This window comes from Eleginops maclovinus, chromosome 4, assembly GCF_036324505.1.
Source record: "Eleginops maclovinus isolate JMC-PN-2008 ecotype Puerto Natales chromosome 4, JC_Emac_rtc_rv5, whole genome shotgun sequence".
Lineage (NCBI taxonomy): Eukaryota > Metazoa > Chordata > Actinopteri > Perciformes > Eleginopidae > Eleginops > Eleginops maclovinus.
In genome coordinates, this window is record NC_086352.1 from 18,564,356 (window position 1) to 18,584,811 (window position 20,456).

General features: G+C 39.4%; 2 protein-coding genes and 1 long non-coding RNA gene across 6 annotated transcripts in view; 2 read left to right on the forward strand and 1 right to left on the reverse strand.

The window, feature by feature from the left end:
* dagla (diacylglycerol lipase, alpha) overlaps positions 1-13,051 on the reverse strand; it is a 33,319-nt gene extending 20,268 nt beyond the window's left edge. For all 4 annotated transcript variants that reach the window (XM_063881106.1, XM_063881105.1, XM_063881104.1 and 1 more), the window contains exons 1-2: positions 12,338-13,051; positions 307-408 (exon numbers count right to left, since the gene is read on the reverse strand). In XM_063881106.1, the coding sequence (XP_063737176.1) occupies positions 307-401 (95 nt within the window). In that variant the 5' untranslated portion in view covers positions 402-408; positions 12,338-13,051. The remainder of the gene's footprint in view (positions 1-306; positions 409-12,337) is intronic.
* A 2,040-nt stretch (positions 13,052-15,091) lies between these two features.
* Positions 15,092-18,066, forward strand: LOC134862947 (uncharacterized). The gene is made up of 2 exons (XR_010165596.1): positions 15,092-15,268; positions 15,980-18,066. It is a non-coding gene; the product is annotated as an uncharacterized LOC134862947 (long non-coding RNA).
* Positions 18,067-18,638: 572 nt separating this feature from the next.
* polr2l (RNA polymerase II, I and III subunit L) lies at positions 18,639-20,053 on the forward strand. Its single transcript, XM_063881090.1, has 3 exons — positions 18,639-18,798; positions 19,311-19,415; positions 19,763-20,053. The coding sequence occupies exons 2-3, from the start codon at positions 19,321-19,323 to the stop codon at positions 19,869-19,871; spliced, it is 204 nt and encodes a 67-aa protein (XP_063737160.1). The 5' UTR covers positions 18,639-18,798; positions 19,311-19,320; the 3' UTR covers positions 19,872-20,053.
* The last annotated feature ends 403 nt before the right edge of the window (positions 20,054-20,456 follow it).

The following is a 20,456-nucleotide window of genomic DNA, read 5'->3' on the forward strand; positions in this document are numbered from 1 at the left end:
GGTGGCTGACTAAATACTTTTTTGCCCCACTGTATGTATGTATGTATATACACACACACACACACACACACACACACACACACACACACACACACACACACACACACACACACACACACACACACACACACACACACACACACACACACACACACACACACACACACACACACACACACACACACACACACACACACACACACACACACACACACACACACACACACACACACACACACACACACACACACACACACACACACACACACACACACACACACACACACACACACACCAGTGACTCACCAGATGCAGTGCAATAGAAAAAGGAAGAGGGCGGGCAGCACCAGGTCATCACTGCCGACTGACCAGCGCCGCCGAAACATCACCATTCCAGGCATCACTGCCCTGTGGGGGGACAGAATGAAGAGGGACGACTTTAGGAACAATGGACATCACTTACAACCTTGCTTCTTTGTTTAAAAAGTCATTATGCCTCAAGTCTGTCTTTTCAGTTCTCCACAGGTATTTTTTAAAAGGGTTAGCCTAATGTCCTCCATACTGCACATCATTATCTTACATGATGAGCTTTAAACAACTGAAGAGGAAAAAAGACAATCCAATAAAGAATTGATATCCCATTAAACATGGACGCCTCAACATGCTAGATCTTTCTCAAACCTCAACATCATAAATAGGACAAATGCTGCAGCTGGGACTAGAATGCAAATGGACTCATACAGAGGATAAGAGTGAAAGATAATGGGACGTGGAGAAGATGAGTAAGTGGGTGAAGGGATGCAGAGGAAATGCACCACTTAATGAACAAAAGAGGAGAAAACTGGCTTGGATGTATGATGGTACCACACTGATGGTGCGCACGTGAAAAAGCTTTTTTTTAACTTCACTCTGTCCATTCTTTTGCGTTGGAAAAGCATAGTGAGTTCACTCAAGTGGCCTCTGGCCTAAACTGAAATTAACTGTAAGAGGCACAGTGGGGAGGAAATAGTAGTGAGAAACGCAAACATAGATAGGCTGATGCAGGTCTTATGCTGCAGTTATTGGCTGATGCGGCCTTTATGGTGCGCTGCTCCTGGCTGCAGATTTGCTGAAAGCTATAGAACAGCGTGTTAAAAGTATGCCATATATTCTGCCAAAGCACAACTTTGTTTTAAGGTTTGTTGCTGGTCGCTATCCAGTACTCCTCTGCTTTTTAGTATTGTTTCAGAACATTTTTTCACAATTTCTAACTATTGAGAAACTGGCAGCCCCTTCTTGTTTCACCCTTAAATACCACAGTCATCACAGTTGTTAAAGTCGCACTGCTCACATTGTGCTTCCATGAAATACCACACACAAGGTAAATGAGGCATTATATAAGACATTCTGTTTGAAATTGCTAAAATACCACAGCAAAAAAACAGCAGTGATCAGCATTTCCACAATGGGTGTAACTGCAGAGGCAATTTGGTGGGACCATAAAAAAAAGCAGGATTTGCCAAATGTGGTTTGATTATTTAGATGAGTCACAAAAAAAACGGTGTTGTGCAATTGTGTATTTATATTAACTCAGATAAGACTTACAAAGACAATTACTAGCATAAAAACTTGGTTGGTGTTGTAACTAAATTCTTCATTTGGCCTCTATTTGTGTGATACTTTTTCCAAGTTCGTTAGCACTTCTGTTTTCTGACATTATGCGTCTTGTTCCTGCTGCAAGTGTTGCACCACACTATTGAAAAAGAACTGAACTGGAATGTATATAGTAAGGGTTGTATTAGTTTGCATGTGGTGACAAGACAACAGGAGACCCAGTGAGTGACACGCTCTTTTAGAGGTTGTGTAAAAATCCTGCTTAACAAACGTAGGAAAAAAAGCTGTCTGTCGGCAGAACACTAACACAAGTGGTCCTTGGGATTTCTGTTTCACAGTGTTTTATTATCCATGCCCTTATAATGATGATAAATGCACATATAATAGTCGCTTTCTGAAAGGACTTGCTTTTAAGAGAGATTACAAGTGTACTCATTGTCCTGCACCAACATGATTAATGATTTTGAATGAAAAAGCATCTGCACAAAATATTCCAACGCTCTCTATACCAAACCATGTATTTCATGAATTCAATATACCTGCCGAGCACAAAGTCATGACCCAAAGGGAGGTTTGTAGTTTTAGAGTACTATTATCATGACAAGGAAGGGCATACTACAACATATCTTGATGAATCACAAATACAAACAAAGACCTCTTGTGCAGAAAATCGACTATAGCTGCTAAGTACTTTGCAATATCCTCTGAAGGATCAAATGAGGCAAAACAAATAACATTCATAGAAACATTTATGCTCCCACCTACATCGCTTTCAGTAAATGTGTGGAAAACAGAAACACACTGGCGTTTCCTCGGAGCTGATCTGCTGGAGAAATACCTTACAACCCCGTTTTCCTTTTGCATTACTACACACAGAAACACTGCAGACTTTGCCTTCAGAATGGATTCCAATACAAGTTCACTTTTAATCTGTAACAAAAACAGATATTCAATAAGAGCTTTGCATTGGCAAAATACAATTTCTACCATAGCTTTTTATCTGCATCTTTTTATAACTCCAATGTAAAGTGTGTGTCCGTTGCACATTTTATTTCTCCACTGGCAGGTTATTGAGCCTTATAGCTTGCACTGATTTGCATTTGCCCTAATTACGGATCAAAGGTGCCCCTATTGTTTGGGAATAACATGAGATATGAGGTACCATACGTTTTTCTTTATTTGCAAACATTTAATTAGTTCCTTTTGTGCAATTCTGCTGGTACAGTCTGGTACTGCAGACCAATGCCGACACCTGAATGACACTGATGAAATGCATATGACTATGTTTCCTCCAAGGCACTATCAAAAACATTAATCATATTGGAAAACAAACTTTTGTGCTGTCTTTTACCTCATCCCAAATTCAAAAGAAAGGTTTTGATCCCTTGTAGCCATGGTTAATCTTCTCATGTAAACAATGCAATTACACATTTCTTAAAAACAACTGGCTTTTAAAATCATGTATGTGCCGGAATTATCCTTGGTCTTTATTACGGACACATGCGCCATGATGAGTTTCAGGATAGGTGTTATCAACACAATAAAGCTTTATCTAAAAGTGAATCATTTGTTTTAGAATGAAAGGATAAAAATAACTTATTTGTATTGAGAGAAGCGAATACCTGGTAGAACTAGTTTAGCTTTATGAATGACCTTAATCAAGCAGACACTGACTTTTCATCTGGATGTGAAATTGTTTGGGTGCTTGAAATTATAGTTTAAGCAGCAACTTAAACTTCTCACCTTCCAACAGCGGTCACAATTAGACCCTCACCAACACTTGCTGAGAAACACTAGAAGCTATGTTTGGCACACAACAAAATTGAATACCAAATTAAGTTGAATCTAATAAAAGAGTACATAACATACAACATTCTTGTGAGCTCTGTGAAAGTGGAAATAGCTAAAGGCTACTAGATTTCTGGAAACTGGAGTGACAGTATGAACGTTTTCTTTCCAATCAAAGCACCACAGCAGGTGGTTTCACTGATGGGCAGACCTTCAAATAACGAGGACGGACTACACAGTGAGATCAGTTAAAAGAAGAACTGTGACTCTCAGCCCTCCACAGATAATGATTGGATACCTTGATATAACGCTTGGTTACTTGCAGGGATTTTTTGTAAGCTGCAGGGGACACTCGGCATGTCTCTTGACCTGCAGGTTGCTGTTCTTAATTCAAGCCTGATATGTGGCTTCTCCTTTAGATAATGCAACAGAGTGAAGGAAACAAGGGCATGTGACAGTAACAGCTACGTGTAAATCTTTCTGGGTTGGACTAGGAACATTAAAGAGGACAGTGGGAGGAGTGAGGGAGGGGAAAAAAGGGGGGACAAAAATAAGTGAACATCTAAACTCCCCCCACAAATATAATTTAGGTCAAATAATCAGGACGGTGAGATCAGGCAGAAAACACAGGCAGGAGCCTCAGAGTAGACCTCCAGAGATGCTGTTATCAGCACTCTCCTCCAGGCCTGTTGTTAAGATACGGCTTAAACTCCCAGCAGAGACCTCAACAGTGGAAAAACATTTTGACATAATTATATATTAAAATGGGAGAAGAGTTACGGTGTGACCTCGTTGTGGATCTAATCAGTAAAGTCACTTTTATGCATGTATTGTCAGCTTTTTCCATCTTATCCTGCCAGTGTCTGCAGCCTATCCCAGCATGCATTGGGTTATTTATGGTTTCCAGGTGAGGGTTTTTGTCACCTGCAAACCATACCTTGGACAGTCTGTTTCCTTAATCCATAGTTTAAAAACACTGTGGCCTAAATGACTTAGCATTTTATATGTTGTTTTTAATATGTAATGCAACTGACTGCAATAAAATCGGCTATATAGGGCTAAAGATCTGGAAAATGATCTTGCAGTTTTAATAATGGAGGGAATGCCTGCTTTTTATCCTTTTCATTGAAAATAAAATACGATGATCATGGTTTGATTTTTGTGAGAATATGTAGCACCCTTTCTTAAGTGTGGGAATATAATTGGTAGGCTTGGACATCTCTGCGTCACAACAATAAAAATCTGAATGTTCTTGTTTTTAAGAATTATATAAAATAATATATATTGATACAAGACAGGAAAAAGATCAAATGATCCCTTTGAGGAGCTAAAGCCAAACAATGAATAGCTTGATAGTGACACATTTCTGTCTTTTGATTATTTCGATAAATAATTGCAGTAGCTAGTAACCCGTGAAGCTCTTTGTAAATCTTTTTAGCCAAGCATCATTACGTTGGCACTATCTTCACTAGACTAACAGCCAGTCACAAGTATTATAAAGAATTTCTAACACAACCGTGATCAGGCTGTACCATTTTATTTCTCCCATCTTTATTTAGGTTGCATTCTCACTCTTCAGACCTCTGTAAGGCAGCAACTGTAACCACTGAGGTCAATCAATATTTCCGATTGATCCCTCCCGAGGTTCTGAGGAAATCAATGTGAGAAGAACACCTGATGTTCCTTAAAAGATCAGCATTTCCAGCTGCAAGAAAACTTGGAACCTTGAGCAGTCAGAAGCCTACAGTACAAAGGCATGGGTAATCAATCAAGATGTACATTGACAGACAGAAGTTCCAGCCAATTACTTTTGTAATGAGTTCTGTGTACAACTTATCGGCCCTGACCTCTGGCGAGATCCCTTCATTTCATGGAAGAATACTCATGGTCATCAGTTCATCTCTGAGTCCCACATCCTCACCCGTTTCTTCCTTAAGGGCCCTCCCATCCATCACCCACATGATGTTAGCCTATAAGTGGTGCAGTTAAGCTTCCACTGTATTAGTCAAAGCACTCAGACTGTTTTCACCCCAGATCATCACACTTTACAGTAAACTTTAGCCACCCAAGCCATCAGTTTAAATAGCGGGAAATTGACAGAGTTGCATGGGTATGTTATGTGTGCTTTTATTGATATTTAATGTATTCCTTCAAGATACTTAGTATTCAGAGAACCACATATCTTCAGGAAATACAGACTTCAGTGTGATATGATCAATTTGGGTTTTTGAAACTGTGAAATACAGCATTCCTTTGTTAAATGATAACTTCATAAAATGGACATATTTATACAAATGAACGCTGCTAAATCCTATCCCAAAAAATGATTATAGCATATATTTTATTTGCAATAATATCTTTCAAAAAACACACTCAAAAATAAAAATATGTTTAGGCACCACTTCAAAGGCTATAATTATTTCAAAAATATTAGTGGGCATGGCATCATTTAACTTTGTTTAATGAAATCCTTTCCTGTACTACATGTAAACACATACAAATGTACATGGCTCAATATACAGTTTATTACTATAGAAGTATAGAAACTTCCTGATGTTGTTGCAAAGGTGACATTTCAAACAAGATTGTTTATTTTAACTTGCTCCTGCAATAAATACTTAAAAACACCCCACACACACCCTGCTGTGTTTATAACCTGAGATAAAAGAGCATCTAAATGTCCAAAACCTGACCTTTAGAGCTACTCTACTACACAGAAAACTCCAGGCTGAGCTGCAGTCCCTGACTCTGCTATCACTTTCTACATTGGCATGACTCATGCAAACTCTTGACTCTCTTCCTGAGCTAGTGACTCCATCTGAATCAAAATGACATGTGTTTTGTGAAAAGACTGACATATTCCTGCATGTGAGCAATGCTTTTGTGCTCCACACAGCGTGCTACTGTGTGCCAGGCCCAGAGACGTGCTCACGTGATGCAAAAACAATGATGTAACAACAATGACAGGGCTCCCCGTCCGTCATTATCGCTTTGTCTTTGACATGCACATAAAACAAACAGACACAGGCATGCAGCAACAGCACCAGAAATGTTCAACTGAGAATGATTGATTTTTAAAGTATCTGATGCATCTCCTGCACATCCTGTAGCCAAGTGAAATTCACAAGAGTCTTAATTATACTTCCACAAAGCTTTTACTTTGAATACTACAGGGTATAAAAACGGAATGTATAGCTGCTCTGTTACCTCATTCTGTCGCTACACAAACATATCCAGCTCCTGATGAAAGCTAAACCTAAACTGGTTTCACTTTTTAAAAGGATAACAGCATAATGTCAATATATAAATAAATAATCTAAAAAAGGTAGATACAAATACTGGACATGAGAATAAAATCTGTGCACATTGCAAACTTAAGTCCCATCCGTACATAACATTAGTTGTGTATTCACTGTTTCACAGACAGCAGGTTGATCTGGTATGACGAGCAGCAGGTGTTTTTAGTATCATACTCTTCTGTTTCACTCACAGTGAGTCTGCAGCACCACAGCATCATGCCAAGCTGTGGCACACAGCCTGCTGGTTACAGCGTCTTCTATCACAGTATTGTTCTGAGAAACCTGCACTACATCACCAACGTAACCAAGTTTTAAAAAGGGAACATTTACTTTGTCTGGCAAACATCTCCACTGTGTGGACACACACACACCCACACACACACATGCACACACACACAGCAGTTATAACAAACTGGTTTGAAAACAAACAGGTGAGAAATTATAATCAAATATCACAACAGAGAAATACAAATCCCATGTCTTACAGGTGTCTAATGCCACTACAAACATCATCATTTAAACCTCAACCTATCCCTGAGTAGCTTTCAGGGTGATGGAACAATAGTCTGCGGTATATCATGAATGTCAAATACCCACTCGCTGTAGGCTTAAAAGGTCAAAGTTTGTTGTTTGCGTGTTGTCATCCTGACTGCTGTCAGATATAATGGATTAAGAAACTGTCCAGTTTTTCATATTGAAAATAAGTCAACATCAATTGTGAAAATAAAGTTTTTGAAACAATCCAAAACACAATTTCTCCAAATACCACACCATAAAGCTGCCATCAATTCAGCTATATCATTGTGAAACCCTTATCATTATACACTGTGAGCATAAGCACGGACAGCAGAGTTGGATATTGCTCAACGGTGGTTTAGGAAGTTTTTATGGATGTTTAACTTTGAAACAAGTCACAAGGAGAATACATTTCACTGAAAAGCACATACCACGCTGACTTATATTCAAGAAAGACAGATATTGGTTTAGCATCACTTCAAGCATCAACAGTTTGAAGACTTCAGTGAAAAGCCAAGTGTAAAGCAGGATGCCTGTTGGTCTTAGAAATAGGGAAGCTGTGTGCTGTATATTCTGCACCACTTTTTAAAACTAAGATTAAAGTTAAATAAAACATTGCTCCACCTTTGTCAAGTGGGGTGATACTACTGGATGTCATATTAAAACTGTGTGTTTTGGTGCGTGTCGACAAATTTGGGACGCTCTGCTGATGACATTTATTTCAAATCATGCATTTCTTATTGTCAGCTTCAATAGACAGGGAAACATACTACAAAACTGCATTTCTGAACTGTATCCACCTTCAGCCAACAGATGAAAAACACATTATTCAATAACCAGTAGGGGGGGGATCTTTTGACTGTTCCTGGTGATACATCCACCAATATTTACACGATGGGACTCTAAAATGTCAACAAAATCAGCAGCTTTCACTAACACAAGCTGGAGGGTAGAGAAACTGTAAAAACTAAGGTATGTCCAGGAAGACACCGGGTGCTTTTCACGATGTGTCCTCAATTCCCTCATTCGTATGTTTTCCTGGAGCAGAAGCTGCTAATTGAGAAAGCGTAACTTCCATACCGTTAATCTTAAACAACAGTACCGGTAGCTATTTATGACCTGCTGCGCAGCTGTGTCATATGTGGAGCTAAGGTGTTTACACGTCGTGCCACTTGATACAAAAATTCCCAGTAAAATACTCCTGATTTGCTCTTAGCTCCTATCTCCTTATATCGTCGATGTGCATTAAAGGGGAGGAAAAAAGACACGAGGAAGCATACAGTACATAAGTGGAATGGAAATCAGTCGACCAGACTTAAGCTCTTACTTCAGCATCTGATTACATCCTGGATGTATCTATTATTTATTGCAACGCATTTCATTTCTGAAGTTGGTATTAATTGCATGTTTATCTACGAGATGTAAACTCTCACTTTTTTTGCCAAAACAAAAAATGTAGATTTTAAAATAGCTGGGATTATCTACAATATATGTCTAATAGCATTCATTCTGTCTGTACTCCCTGCATGTAAGGCCTCTTTGACAAAGTTGACAAAGTCATGTAGGTCTATGTGTTTTCAGACAGGATTAATTCCTATCATCCTATCCTATCATGTGATGGATTTATGTGTGTTTAAAGTTTAGTGGAAGTATTATTAGAGGGAAGCTCTGTGAGCAGAGACTCCCCTGTCCTTCAGGTTGCTTGTTAAGCTGTCAATATCGATAGGAATCAACAAGAAAGGAACAATATTTGCTTGGGGAGGGGACAGGGAACGCAGGCTGGGATGGAGTCCTGGAAAGACAGCTAGTGAGAACGTCTACAGAAATGCTGTGGTTATGCCCGGTTGGCATAATGGCATGACTGCGGCACAGTCCCAAATCTCTGTGTCTCCTCATGCTCTCTGTCATACATCCATCTGCTCCAGTCTCTCTGTCTTTCTGCGCGGGTCAGTGTTACACTCTGCTCTGATCCAGATTCTCTTCAGCACTTGTCACATCCCCAGCTCTTGTTCCTGCTGTCTCTAATGATCATGTCTCTTCCTAGTCTGTCACACTACAGCAGTATTCAGTCCATCCTAAAGGACCTCACCAATCTCCATCTCATCCTCTGTCTTTCTCATCTTCTGCCCATGCTCTCTCCTTATTCTCCTCCTTCCCACACACTCATTCAGTATTCATATTGTAGAGGACATTTATGAGCATGAAACTGAGCGTGAGCATCTGCACCATTTTCGGTGCAGAGGAAACCTACATTTTCTCCTCCTGCCTTCCCATGTCCCCTTCTCCTCTTCCTTATCTAGCTAATCCAGATTCTGGTTTTGGTTTCGTGCTGCTCATCTTTTTTTAGACTGAAAGCCATGTGCCACTCACTCCTACTCTCCCTCTGCCTCTTTCTCCATCTTTTTCTCCCACTGCCACCCACCCAATCCCTTTCACCTCTTCCCACTCCATTTTCTCTTCTTTCAGTTGATGTGGTAGTATGTGCACTGCAGATTTCATGTGTGTGTTTGTGTATACGTAAATGTTTTTTTTGTGTTGGGGTGCTAACATATGTGAGCTGCCAACCTGTCTGTGGACTGCTGCCAAAATCCATGTAAAGATACGTTTGTCATCGTATCTGTTCAGATACTGAAAATAACTGCCGCAGTTTTGTCCGTGGAAGACACTACTGCAGCTCTACATTTTCAGCAATGAGCTGGATGTATTGTAGGGCTTTTAATTGGCGTTTTTCACACATTTGTATTTCTCATACAGCTGTCTATTAATGGCTTTTCTGCACAATCACATGATTTCTGTTCTTCGTCTTGTAGATTTTGAAATGCAAGTTTGTCCTAAAGGAAGCACGAGAAAACCACATTCACCTCCAAAGGACCAAACAGATCAACAATACTGCCTCCAGGGTGTTATCCCAGACAGTGATGGCCTTTTACATATGGCCTATTTGGATATGTCCCATGATGCACTTGAAAATGCTAATTGCCTGTTGTCCCTGATGAACAAGTTTATGTCTGACAAATAAATACAGTGGTCACTGAAACTGTTATTTCCCATTCTTCCAAATATGCAGAATAAACACTTCCCTGTTATTAAATGAGAACATGTGCCTTGGTGTGTCTTCTTATAAAAAATAAGAATTTCCTTTCTTTCACAAGCACTCACTTCCACGTCACCTAAGCAGCAAACACGACAGTGATGACAGCTGTTGAGCTTGAAAAACAGGCCGACATTAATTGGGACCAAACTAACACCCATCATCTATTCATAATACAAATGCTTATTATTCTTTCAACATGGTGTGGACATTCAAAGGAATGCCAACACATCCTAAAGTTTTATCATGTATTTTAACACAGAGCTTTTGGGAAAGCACAAACTTTGTGAGGAAGGAGAAACTGTGGACAAAAGGATTAAGATTAAATGTGAGCAGCAGAATCAAAAAGGCACTACACTTAAAAAGAGGAACTGCCAGAAATACAAAAGAACCATGAAGAACACATCAAAACAACCGCCTAGGCAGTCATATCTAACAAGGCTTCCTTCTGTTGAAAGAAGTGACTGAAGATAGGGTTTTATGAGGTTATTATGGTACAATACCAGTCTCAGAAATCATCAAGATTTCATGTTTAACTGGATTACCCTGTTATTATTATTTGTATACAAATATATCTGTTACACTGACCCTTAAAAGACTGGCAACAGGATTTTAATCATGATAAAATATTAGCATGCAACTATTAAATGGTATATTACAATGACATGTTGGTTTACATAGGCATAACCTGCATGTTGTACTAAATAAAAAAATAACATCACCTGTACTCTTTACGACGGCGCAAGACAGCTCTTAATACTTTATACCCTTGATCAAAACTCTAACATCCTGGAATAACACTTATTGAACTGTTTTGTCCAAATTGTATAAAAGGCAAAAATGCTTTACTTGGCTTCTTATCCATCCTAAAGCAGTGTGTCCTTCACTACCTGGTATCATCAAAACACCGAGCATTAGGACCTGTTCAATCAAACAATCTCAAATAATTAGTCGATATCAGGAAACAGAAGTTTTCTGGCACAAATAGGGGTCACATATTGTGTGCTTTGGATAACAAAGAGACAACATACTGTATCTGCCAGGATTCCCTGAAGGGACTTGGTTTCCATTAGGGTAGAAGTCTACAGGGATGCCAAGGAACCAAGAGCAAACACTGGTGTTGATGCAGCCCTACATGGCAGGACTGGGGTTGATTTTTCCTTTCAGACTGCAGATCAGAAATCAGTATACAATAATTAAGATGAAAATAGTGAAAGCTGGGTGAAGTATTGGATGGGTCCAGTACTCATCTCCGTGCCATTAACACTAGTCTAGAGCTGTTTAGTATCCCCGTTGGGACATAAAGCCATTTGCCCTTGCGTGGACAGAATGACAATCAAGAAAAACGACAACCTAACAGGAGGTGGTGAGAAAATGAGGGCAAAATATTCTCAGTGAGTGTTACACAGGTGTGACATTCCCCTTACTGTCGTTGTGCCAGGTTTTCTTAAAAAGGAAACATGTCATGTACTGCTGCCACCCTAAAGTCTAATCTTGGTCATGTATAACTTTACATCTGGTTAGTCAAGTCTTCGTTTTGTAATGAAAAGACCAATGCATTAACCATGGCTTCTACGTAATAAATTAACAAGAACAATACTGGTACTGGTCAAAGTTTTTTTTTTTTACCGTATGCAATTTAATATTTTTGAGTAGTGGCAGTTTAGGCTAACTAGTCAAATAACTTTGGGTTTTTTGTAGTGATTGGTACAATATGTTTGCAGATTATACAGTAACTTCACTGTAAAGGATAAATACACAATGACTGACCCACGGACCCTTGGTGTTAACATGTGCAACAGCATCTTACTGTGTCATCCCAACAAGTCGATCAGCAGCCGCGGCGGCAGTGTCTAATCTCATTTAATCCGGACAGCTGCTAAAAGTGGCATCCTGCGGGCCTAGCTAATGGAGACGTGGCCTGTGAATTGTGTCTCAAGACAGCACTAAACATGGATTCAAAAGCCGGGTCACACTGTCAATTCGCAGTATACAGGCTGCCCTGCACCGAAGGCAGGTTATCAGTCAGACAGTCAGTCCTGCTGCTCACCTGTATTTTGACGATGCCTTGCCAAGACCCGCTGCATCGGTTCCGCTCGCTTTCCCATATCCCTCCGACCGGCGACCCGCCTCAGCCTCGCTTTCCCCGACACCGGCTCAGTGCTGTGGGGGTGAATTCACAAATGTCTCCACGTATATGTCACAATAACAGTGCAGACGTCATTACAGCAGCAGGGTGAATGAATCCAAATACATCAAAGAGCTTTCCCCGTTACGTGCCGAGGAAAACCTGATACAGTCCATTTAAAAGAGCGTTATTAATCACACGGTCGTTTTCAACCCGCTACTCCGCTTTATTGCAACACGTCGTCGGCTGTGGCAGTTCACTGAGTGAGGGTCGTTTTTCATGTCCCTCCGTCGGAGCTCGGCATGGTGGATTCTATCCAAAGAAGGTAACAGTGCCTCGGGTTTGACGAAAAAGGCGATCCTCACGTTGTATTCAGCGGCTGGTGTATGCCATCAGCCGGACAACTCCCGGACCCCGGAGCGGATAGCAGCTAAACGGAGGCAGCATTTCCACAGGATCTGGTCCATCCCCTCGGACATTTCTCCCACGAAAAAAAAATACGTACAACTCGGCTATTCCCCTTCCGTGTTTGGCTGCGCAAATCCCGCACCGTAACGTTAGGTTTACGCACACCTGACTCGTTTTTTTGTAAATGGCAGACCGCAGACACTTCGGAGATCCTGCGGAGAAAGGGCGCCACTGGTGGTTTCTGAATATCAAGGAATCTGCAGATGAATCAAAGAGGGCAGTGTTTCCGAGAGCATGCCACTCCCCTTTGCAGAGTCACACAGAAAGACCCCGTGAGACATCGTTTTGGTTAATCAGTTGGTTATTAGGTTGAGGGTGCGGTCTGTGTTGAAGAGTATTGGTTAAAGTTAAAACCTTAAGCTAAATTAAAGGAGAAAATGTCAAATCGGTGTTTGAATGGGCCCAGTTTTGCCACAACGCATGCGTAGTATAGACACATTTATCCAAATCACTGTCCAGGCGATGTAGGAGCGACAGGCAAAGCTTCACTTTTATTAAATTATCAGCAAGATTTTGTCAATATAAACCTATATTTAAAACTATCAAAAAACCTATTTCGTTCACTAATCTGGACTTTACTTGATACTAGTAAAGACTACCCTTTTAACATAATGTTTTTAGATGCCCAGACCCATAGAAATGAGGTTCTCTCACAGTTTTACCTTTTGTTTCTAGTTTTTATCTACATTCAAATTGTATCTATTTGTGTTGTATTAGACTCGAATTCAAACATCACTTTTTAATCATGCTATTGCATCTAAGAGTTGCTCAATTAGCTTTCTATTCGATTATATTATAAGATATTAATTGTAATAAAAGGCGATCTTCTCGTTTGTATTTCTAGATAACATTTGTTTTAGATCACTGTGGGTCTACATTTGGCTCGTGTTGACGATACAGTCTATGTTTGACAGTATCTTTAATATCAACCAGTAAACCAAAACACCTAACCGACAGCTTCGTACGTTACCGATTACTATCTTGACATATTACAATCTTTTCATGGATCGTATACTAGGCGTGGATCAGCGTCACGTAATAAACTCTGGTGTACCCTAATGTAATCTGTCAGAAATGCAGGCGAACAAGCGAAAGCAATGGCAACAATGTATTAAATAAACTGCCAAACAGATTAGGAAAGCCTCATCAACACCTTGTCTCTCCGTCTCTCTTCCTTTCACACATAGCCTACTGCTGACCTCAGGGCTCCAGGTTATGTGGCACAGGATATCCAGCCTGAAAATATAACCAAATATGTCAGTGGTGTGTCAATTGAAACATAATTCACTCTGCATACCTGTAATTAATCCAATTATAAACTTGTGCAAACAGGAGCAAGCGTGATGCAGGAAAAAAAAACGTGAGTCATAAAATACTGATAAGGTGTGGCCTACCATCTTATGGGGACGGACAGAGGATGATCTCCAATGGTGTTTAATTCCGCCCAACAACGATCTGTACTTGTAGCCTAGAGCATTTTGACACCTATTATAAGTACTATTTGTGTAAATGACCTTTGGTCTGTCAGCATGTCCCTGTTTTTTTCCATTAGGTTAAAGCATGGTGGGTGGGGTCGAGCCAGGGTCTCAACACTGCAGGAGGACAAGCAGTGAAATATATATATTTGGTTTTTTTACAGTCCACTTTCCTATTAATCTAACACTCAGATTATTTTTTTAAAGAATGACTACAGCCTCAGATTCATTTATAGACCAGGACAATTATTTTCTGACAAAAAGGAATTTTCCCTGGTATATTGTTTCATGAGGGTCACAAAAAACAAGGTTAGAGGACAGAAACAAGTAGCCCACTGCAAGGAAACAATCATACAATATAAATAATAATAATAATAATAATAATAATAATAATAATAATAATAATAATAATAATAATAATAATACAATAACATAGACATATGAAAACATCTTTATCTTTTTTTATAGAAAAGAGAACTAAGGAAGAGGATTGAGACACTGACCTCAATAATTGTTTGATCTGAAATCAAATGAGCTTGTGTACACAATAAAAACAATTAAAGTGTAATTTTCCAAACAATTTCTCCTACTGCATTGTACCTGAAAATGGCCAGGAATTCCTATATGCATTGTGTATTAGGCCTTAATCTTTAATATTTAAGTTTATGAATATTCCTTTAATGCTCCAAAACCCATGTAATCAAAGAATAGACTCCCCCTATTCTTGAGGAAAAGATGGTACATCCCAGTATCTCCTCCTCTCCCTCTCTTTCTCCTCCCTCCTGCTTACAGTGTCCTCCATCTCTCCGCTTTCTCTCATTTTCTTATACTAAGGACATTCTCACTTCAAGAGACTGCTGCAGTTCCTTCCTTCTGTTATTTTTCTAATCTCTACAGAGCTCTTGGAGAGGTAGGTCAATATTACTTCTCATCACTGCATGATTTATTCGGAAGCATATCTGTAAAGATGTGTCCAGCCTAAATTCTGTAATGTGCAAGCTGCTATGATGCGTTCATTCAATAACAGTATTTTTTGTTCATCTTCATTTCCCCCCTCATTTGCATTTTACTGATTTCCTCTCAGTGATAATGGTCCTTATTTCTTTCCTCCATCTTGTCCTCCATTTATAGCACACATGACTCATGCAGTTTAACAGTGAGTGAGTGAGAACAGAGAGCAAGACGGAGGATAAGATAAAAACCTACATTGTCTTGTATCTGGATTAGGCTCTTTTGGGGCTCAGAGAAATAGAGATTCAGTCATGACTCAAAATAAACTCTGCTGTTATAGTACTATCTTCCTCCATTACATAACTGATTGATTTTCCCATGAAAAAGCTGTACACAGGAAGCTGCCGTAAAAAAATGTCACTGTCATATTTTGTCACAGCTGTTTGGACCAAAATAAACTATTTCCCGTCCTCTGAGCATCAGCTTGTTCCTATCAATGTCATCTTTTTCCAAGGTCACTTTAAGGCCCACCACCACTGCTGCTCCACTGTACAGTGAACACATGGATTCAAAGGCTTCCACATTCCAGTGTCTTTCAGCAGAGCAGATAACGTGATGTGTGAGCCTAATTTAGAGGGATAATCTGTATCTGTTTTCTATGTTTTCTCAGTGAAGCAGCACAGAGCTAACCTTATAAAGACTCCTCCTGACCAGACCACACCTCTGTCCCTGATTCCATGGATGCCAAGGCCAAGTCCGGGGCTACAGCACCCAAGGCAGCACCTAAAGCAGAGAAGAAGGAGCCAGCAGTCCCACGCAAGGCTGAGCCTGCCCCTGCAGCACCTGCAGCACCTGCAGCCCCTGCAGCCCCTGAGCCTGAGCTTCCTCCTGCCCAGGATGGGGCAGCAGAAGCAGAAGCAGAAGCGGCTGGTGACGAGGCTGCGGCCTCTGGCACAGACTCTCTGGAACACCTGAAGCCTTTTCTTATTGGTGGAGCAGTTATTGCTGCAGGAGCCATCTTGCTGGGAGTGTTGCTACTAGCACGGAGAAATTAAACCAAATCGTTATCTCAAATTTAAAGTATGAATTGGATGATAAGTTAGAGCATTGTTACAGAGTGGTTCACAGACTATTATGGTACAGATGGGGGAATAGGAGCCACAGTGCGTCTTATCTTTGTTTGTGTTTTGGCCTGCTTTCACTTGTAGTGAATCAAACCATTCACTTTTTGACATGGAGCATAATTACACATAATATATGCATGATGTTGCTTCATTACTGCATCTGTACTGTAATCAATTCCTTTAAAAACATACTCTAGTACTGAGCTAAAAGGCCTCAACTCTCTGAAAGTAGTTTATTCAACTGCTTTATCTTGTCTCATTCAGTTTCCATAAATATTGATATACTTGCAATATTTGTGAATTCTAACTCTGAAAATCTGCTGGTTCACTTTGCTAAAAGATCATGAAAAACTCTGTCTACAATATTGAAACATACCACATATACTTTTTTGTTTTAGGACAATCGATAGAGAAGACCTGAAATTAGATGAAACTATGCATTTTGATGTATTGCACATATTTTGGCTAAATAAATGCCTTAATGATGGGGTTCAGTTAAGAGACACTGCATACCCAAAACATGTCAAATAAAAAAAGGGTACAGTTCAATTAAAAAGAAAATATAAGCATGGAGTGGTTTAAGAAATGGGATGTAGAGGATTGTAGGAGATAAAACATGTACAGTATGTGTCAGAGTATAATAGTGACGTTACCTCTTGCTGTAGAATAAGAAAGAATTATTTTTCTGTCAAATGATGTCACCAATCAACTAACCTTTATGTCTTACACACCATCCACAGTTGTGTTGGCTCATTCTGTTTTACATCTTACAGTAGATACTTTGCTGTATCAGGGTGGAAAGCCATTAGTCTTGCATTATCAGGTTTAAAGCCTGCTACATCGTTTATGTCTTCATTGTGTTCAACTAATGTAGTTTCAGGAAAATTCATAACTATGTGCAACTATTATTTCATTAGAGGAACATACAGCGCATGTTTCTAATACATTGGAAGTAGGGTGTAGTGCACTTTAGGTGTGGAAAGTGAAGCATTCAACATCCTGGAGCAGCAACACTCACCTGTACAGCTGTACACAATAGTGGCCACTTACATCTACTGTCATAGCCATAGGGATGGCTTCCGCTGCATAATTAGATAACAGAAAGACAGTTCTGATTCGCACCATTATTTGATATTCGTTGTAACAGTACTTATGAATTTCACAACACATTACTGGCCAAAAGATATTGTACAAACATACCTCAGTCAACATCAAAACACAACCAATAGATGGTAGGCCAACACCAAAACAAACTTCACCCTACATTGTGCAATACAGTGTACTTAAAAAAAGAATCCTATTTTCATTATTTCAACAGCGTATAAATGCAATAATTCAGATAGGTCTCCTTATTTAGCACTTGTGCTGTAGCAAGTTAAATTACATAAATAATGATGTAATAATATTGTTGGTAGTGATGATTATGTATATTAAAGATGGCAATGACAGTGATGTAGATGCAAATGGCAATGATGATGTTTTCATGGTGACTGTAATCATAATTACAGTTATGTATATTTTTTTATATATTTCTAACATTTTCTCCTTATGGACACTCCCCTCTGCCCTCAAATGTCTAAATGTAAAAAGGAAATAAACATAATCCAACCTTTATTAAAGACAGTGAACCAGCCCAAGTGTGTATTTCAATTATTCAGAATTAAGGATCATATATTGCAGCTCAATTAATTAATAAATGATTAATTTGAGTTTTTAGTCTAAACCTTAATTCTACCCTCATAAATCTTCATTTAGATTTGGTGATTTCGGTGAAGATACTTCTGAGGTGCATTTTTGGTTAACTTCAACAACAAACGTCATGGTTCAACAGGAAAATATCTTGCATCAGCAGTCAGAACTGACTTCATTATCAATCTGCAGACTGACTTAGAAAATAAATAAATAATTTACTTTGAAACTTGCTGTAACAGGGGCAAGCTTGTTCAGAATAGAGTGAGGGGAATGCCACCAAAGCCTGTTCCTGGGTCTGCTCAGATGAAAATCAGTGAAAATACACCACTGCACAGATTGTTAGAATGGTGATGTGTTAAGGTGCACCTGCAGTTTGTCAGTAGGGGCAGTCACACATGTGCATTCTTAAGATACTTGAGTCAAAACCAATGCAGCACAAGAGGTGCGTAGCTTCATGGAGGTTGTTAATGTATTTGATCAATTGTTGATCAACTGTCTAAATCACTAAGCCTATGTGAAAGTTACGCTTTTATTTTGAAGGAAACGGGCCGGAAGTGTGCGGCTCGAGATAACGAGGGATTCTGAGCTACAAAACTACCATCACTTTTTTGTTGCTCGTTTCTCTCAGAATAACATACAATTTTAAGCCTTTTGGTAAACTAGATTGTTGACGGTGAGTAAATTAAGAGTTTTAAGTCTTGGTTTTGACTGGTGAATGACTAAGATTACGTAAACTCGTGGCAACGTGTTATTGGCGGCTAAGGTTAGCTCATAGTTGACTGTTATGCTAAACGCGTGGATAGAGATCTATGGTTTTACTTCACCATGGGTTCAGTTTTCGTTACACTCTTGACTTGGGAAACAAGTGTACACTTATATATACATTTACGTGTGAAGCTTACAAGTACTTTCGCGTAAATGTGTAAAACGATAACTTGTTTATTTAAGCGTTGAAGCTATAATGTTAGCAAAACATTAGCTATCCGGTAACAACTCGAGTTCCCTGGGAACGCAATAACGTTCATAGAATATTGGCAAATACATGTAATGCTGTAGTGCTTTTATCAAAATTAAAATGTATATTCCTTCATTTAAACTACACATTGTACATGTATGCTCGATTGCTAGCTACTTGCATGCATACCCACTCAGGTATGTAAACTAGATGTGTTTTCCTCTGCCCAGGTGTGCTACAATGATAATCCCTGTCAGGTGCTTCACGTGTGGGAAGATCGTGGGAAACAAATGGGAGGCATACCTCGGCCTACTTCAAGCAGAGTATACTGAGGGGTGAGATATTGCTTGTTTTTGTCGTTGCACCACATATCCACACATATAGCCATAAGTAGCTCATAGGTACCTTTTTAAATACCTTGCATTGGAGCTGCTGCGCCAAAGTAGTTTTCTAGAAGCATTCTAGACACATCAGATTTTATCCTATTGATCTGCCACAGGGTATGGTCATTTAATCCAAGGTTTTAAGTAGACTACATTCAGACTTGTGCTGCAATGAATAGCCATTACCTGAGGCAATTTACGCTGTTACCCTGACTGTTATCTGCAGTAATGTTTTATTTATTTGTTTAGTCTGTATGCCATGCATTAGGACTAACATTGCCTTCTTCCTCCCTCTAAAGTGATGCTCTTGATGCCCTGGGCCTGAAGAGATACTGTTGTCGGCGGATGCTCTTGTCTCATGTGGATCTTATTGAGAAGTTGTTGAATTATGCCCCTCTGGAGAAGTGATTGCAACTGGCAAACTTCAAGCACATCATGGACTTTCTAGGGCTGTTGCATGGACAGATTGAATGTCCATGCAACAGCATTGTTATTATATTGACGTGACCACAGACTACAGTGAAGATAGAACATTTTATTTTCGGTTTAATGCATTTTTTTCTAAATAAAGCTGTTTAATGACACTGTCACCTGTATTACTTATTGCTTATGTAGTTACCATAATCTTTTTACTGGGACTATAGAAGGGAAATTATAGAAAATTACAGCTAGTACTGCCTGATCAACACTTCAGAAAGTTGGCAAGCCAGCTATTGTGTTAATTCTTGAGGTTCAGATTACAATTTACAAGTTGCTTTGAATAAAGTGCATTCAACCATGACGAAACAACCAAATAAAAAAGCAAGAATCCTGCAAGTTCATTAACTAACAATAAGCGTAACCATTGTAAGTAATTCTGCATTGGCTTCAAATGAACCAAAACGGGAGTCAAAAGAAGTGCTACGTACAGAAGAAATTATAATTTTTTGTCCAACGTGCAGGAGAAAAAGGAGGCTCTACGACTGAAGATGTGTAGACTTTTTATTTTCCCAA

Bases quoted from the DNA above. Each gene is read 5' to 3' on its own strand.
- polr2l (XM_063881090.1), top strand. From the start codon at position 19,321: ATGATAATCCCTGTCAGGTGCTTCACGTGTGGGAAGATCGTGGGAAAC. The intron at 19,416-19,762 runs GTGAGATATTGC...CTCCCTCTAAAG, and splicing joins CAAGCAGAGTATACTGAGGG to TGATGCTCTTGATGCCCTGG.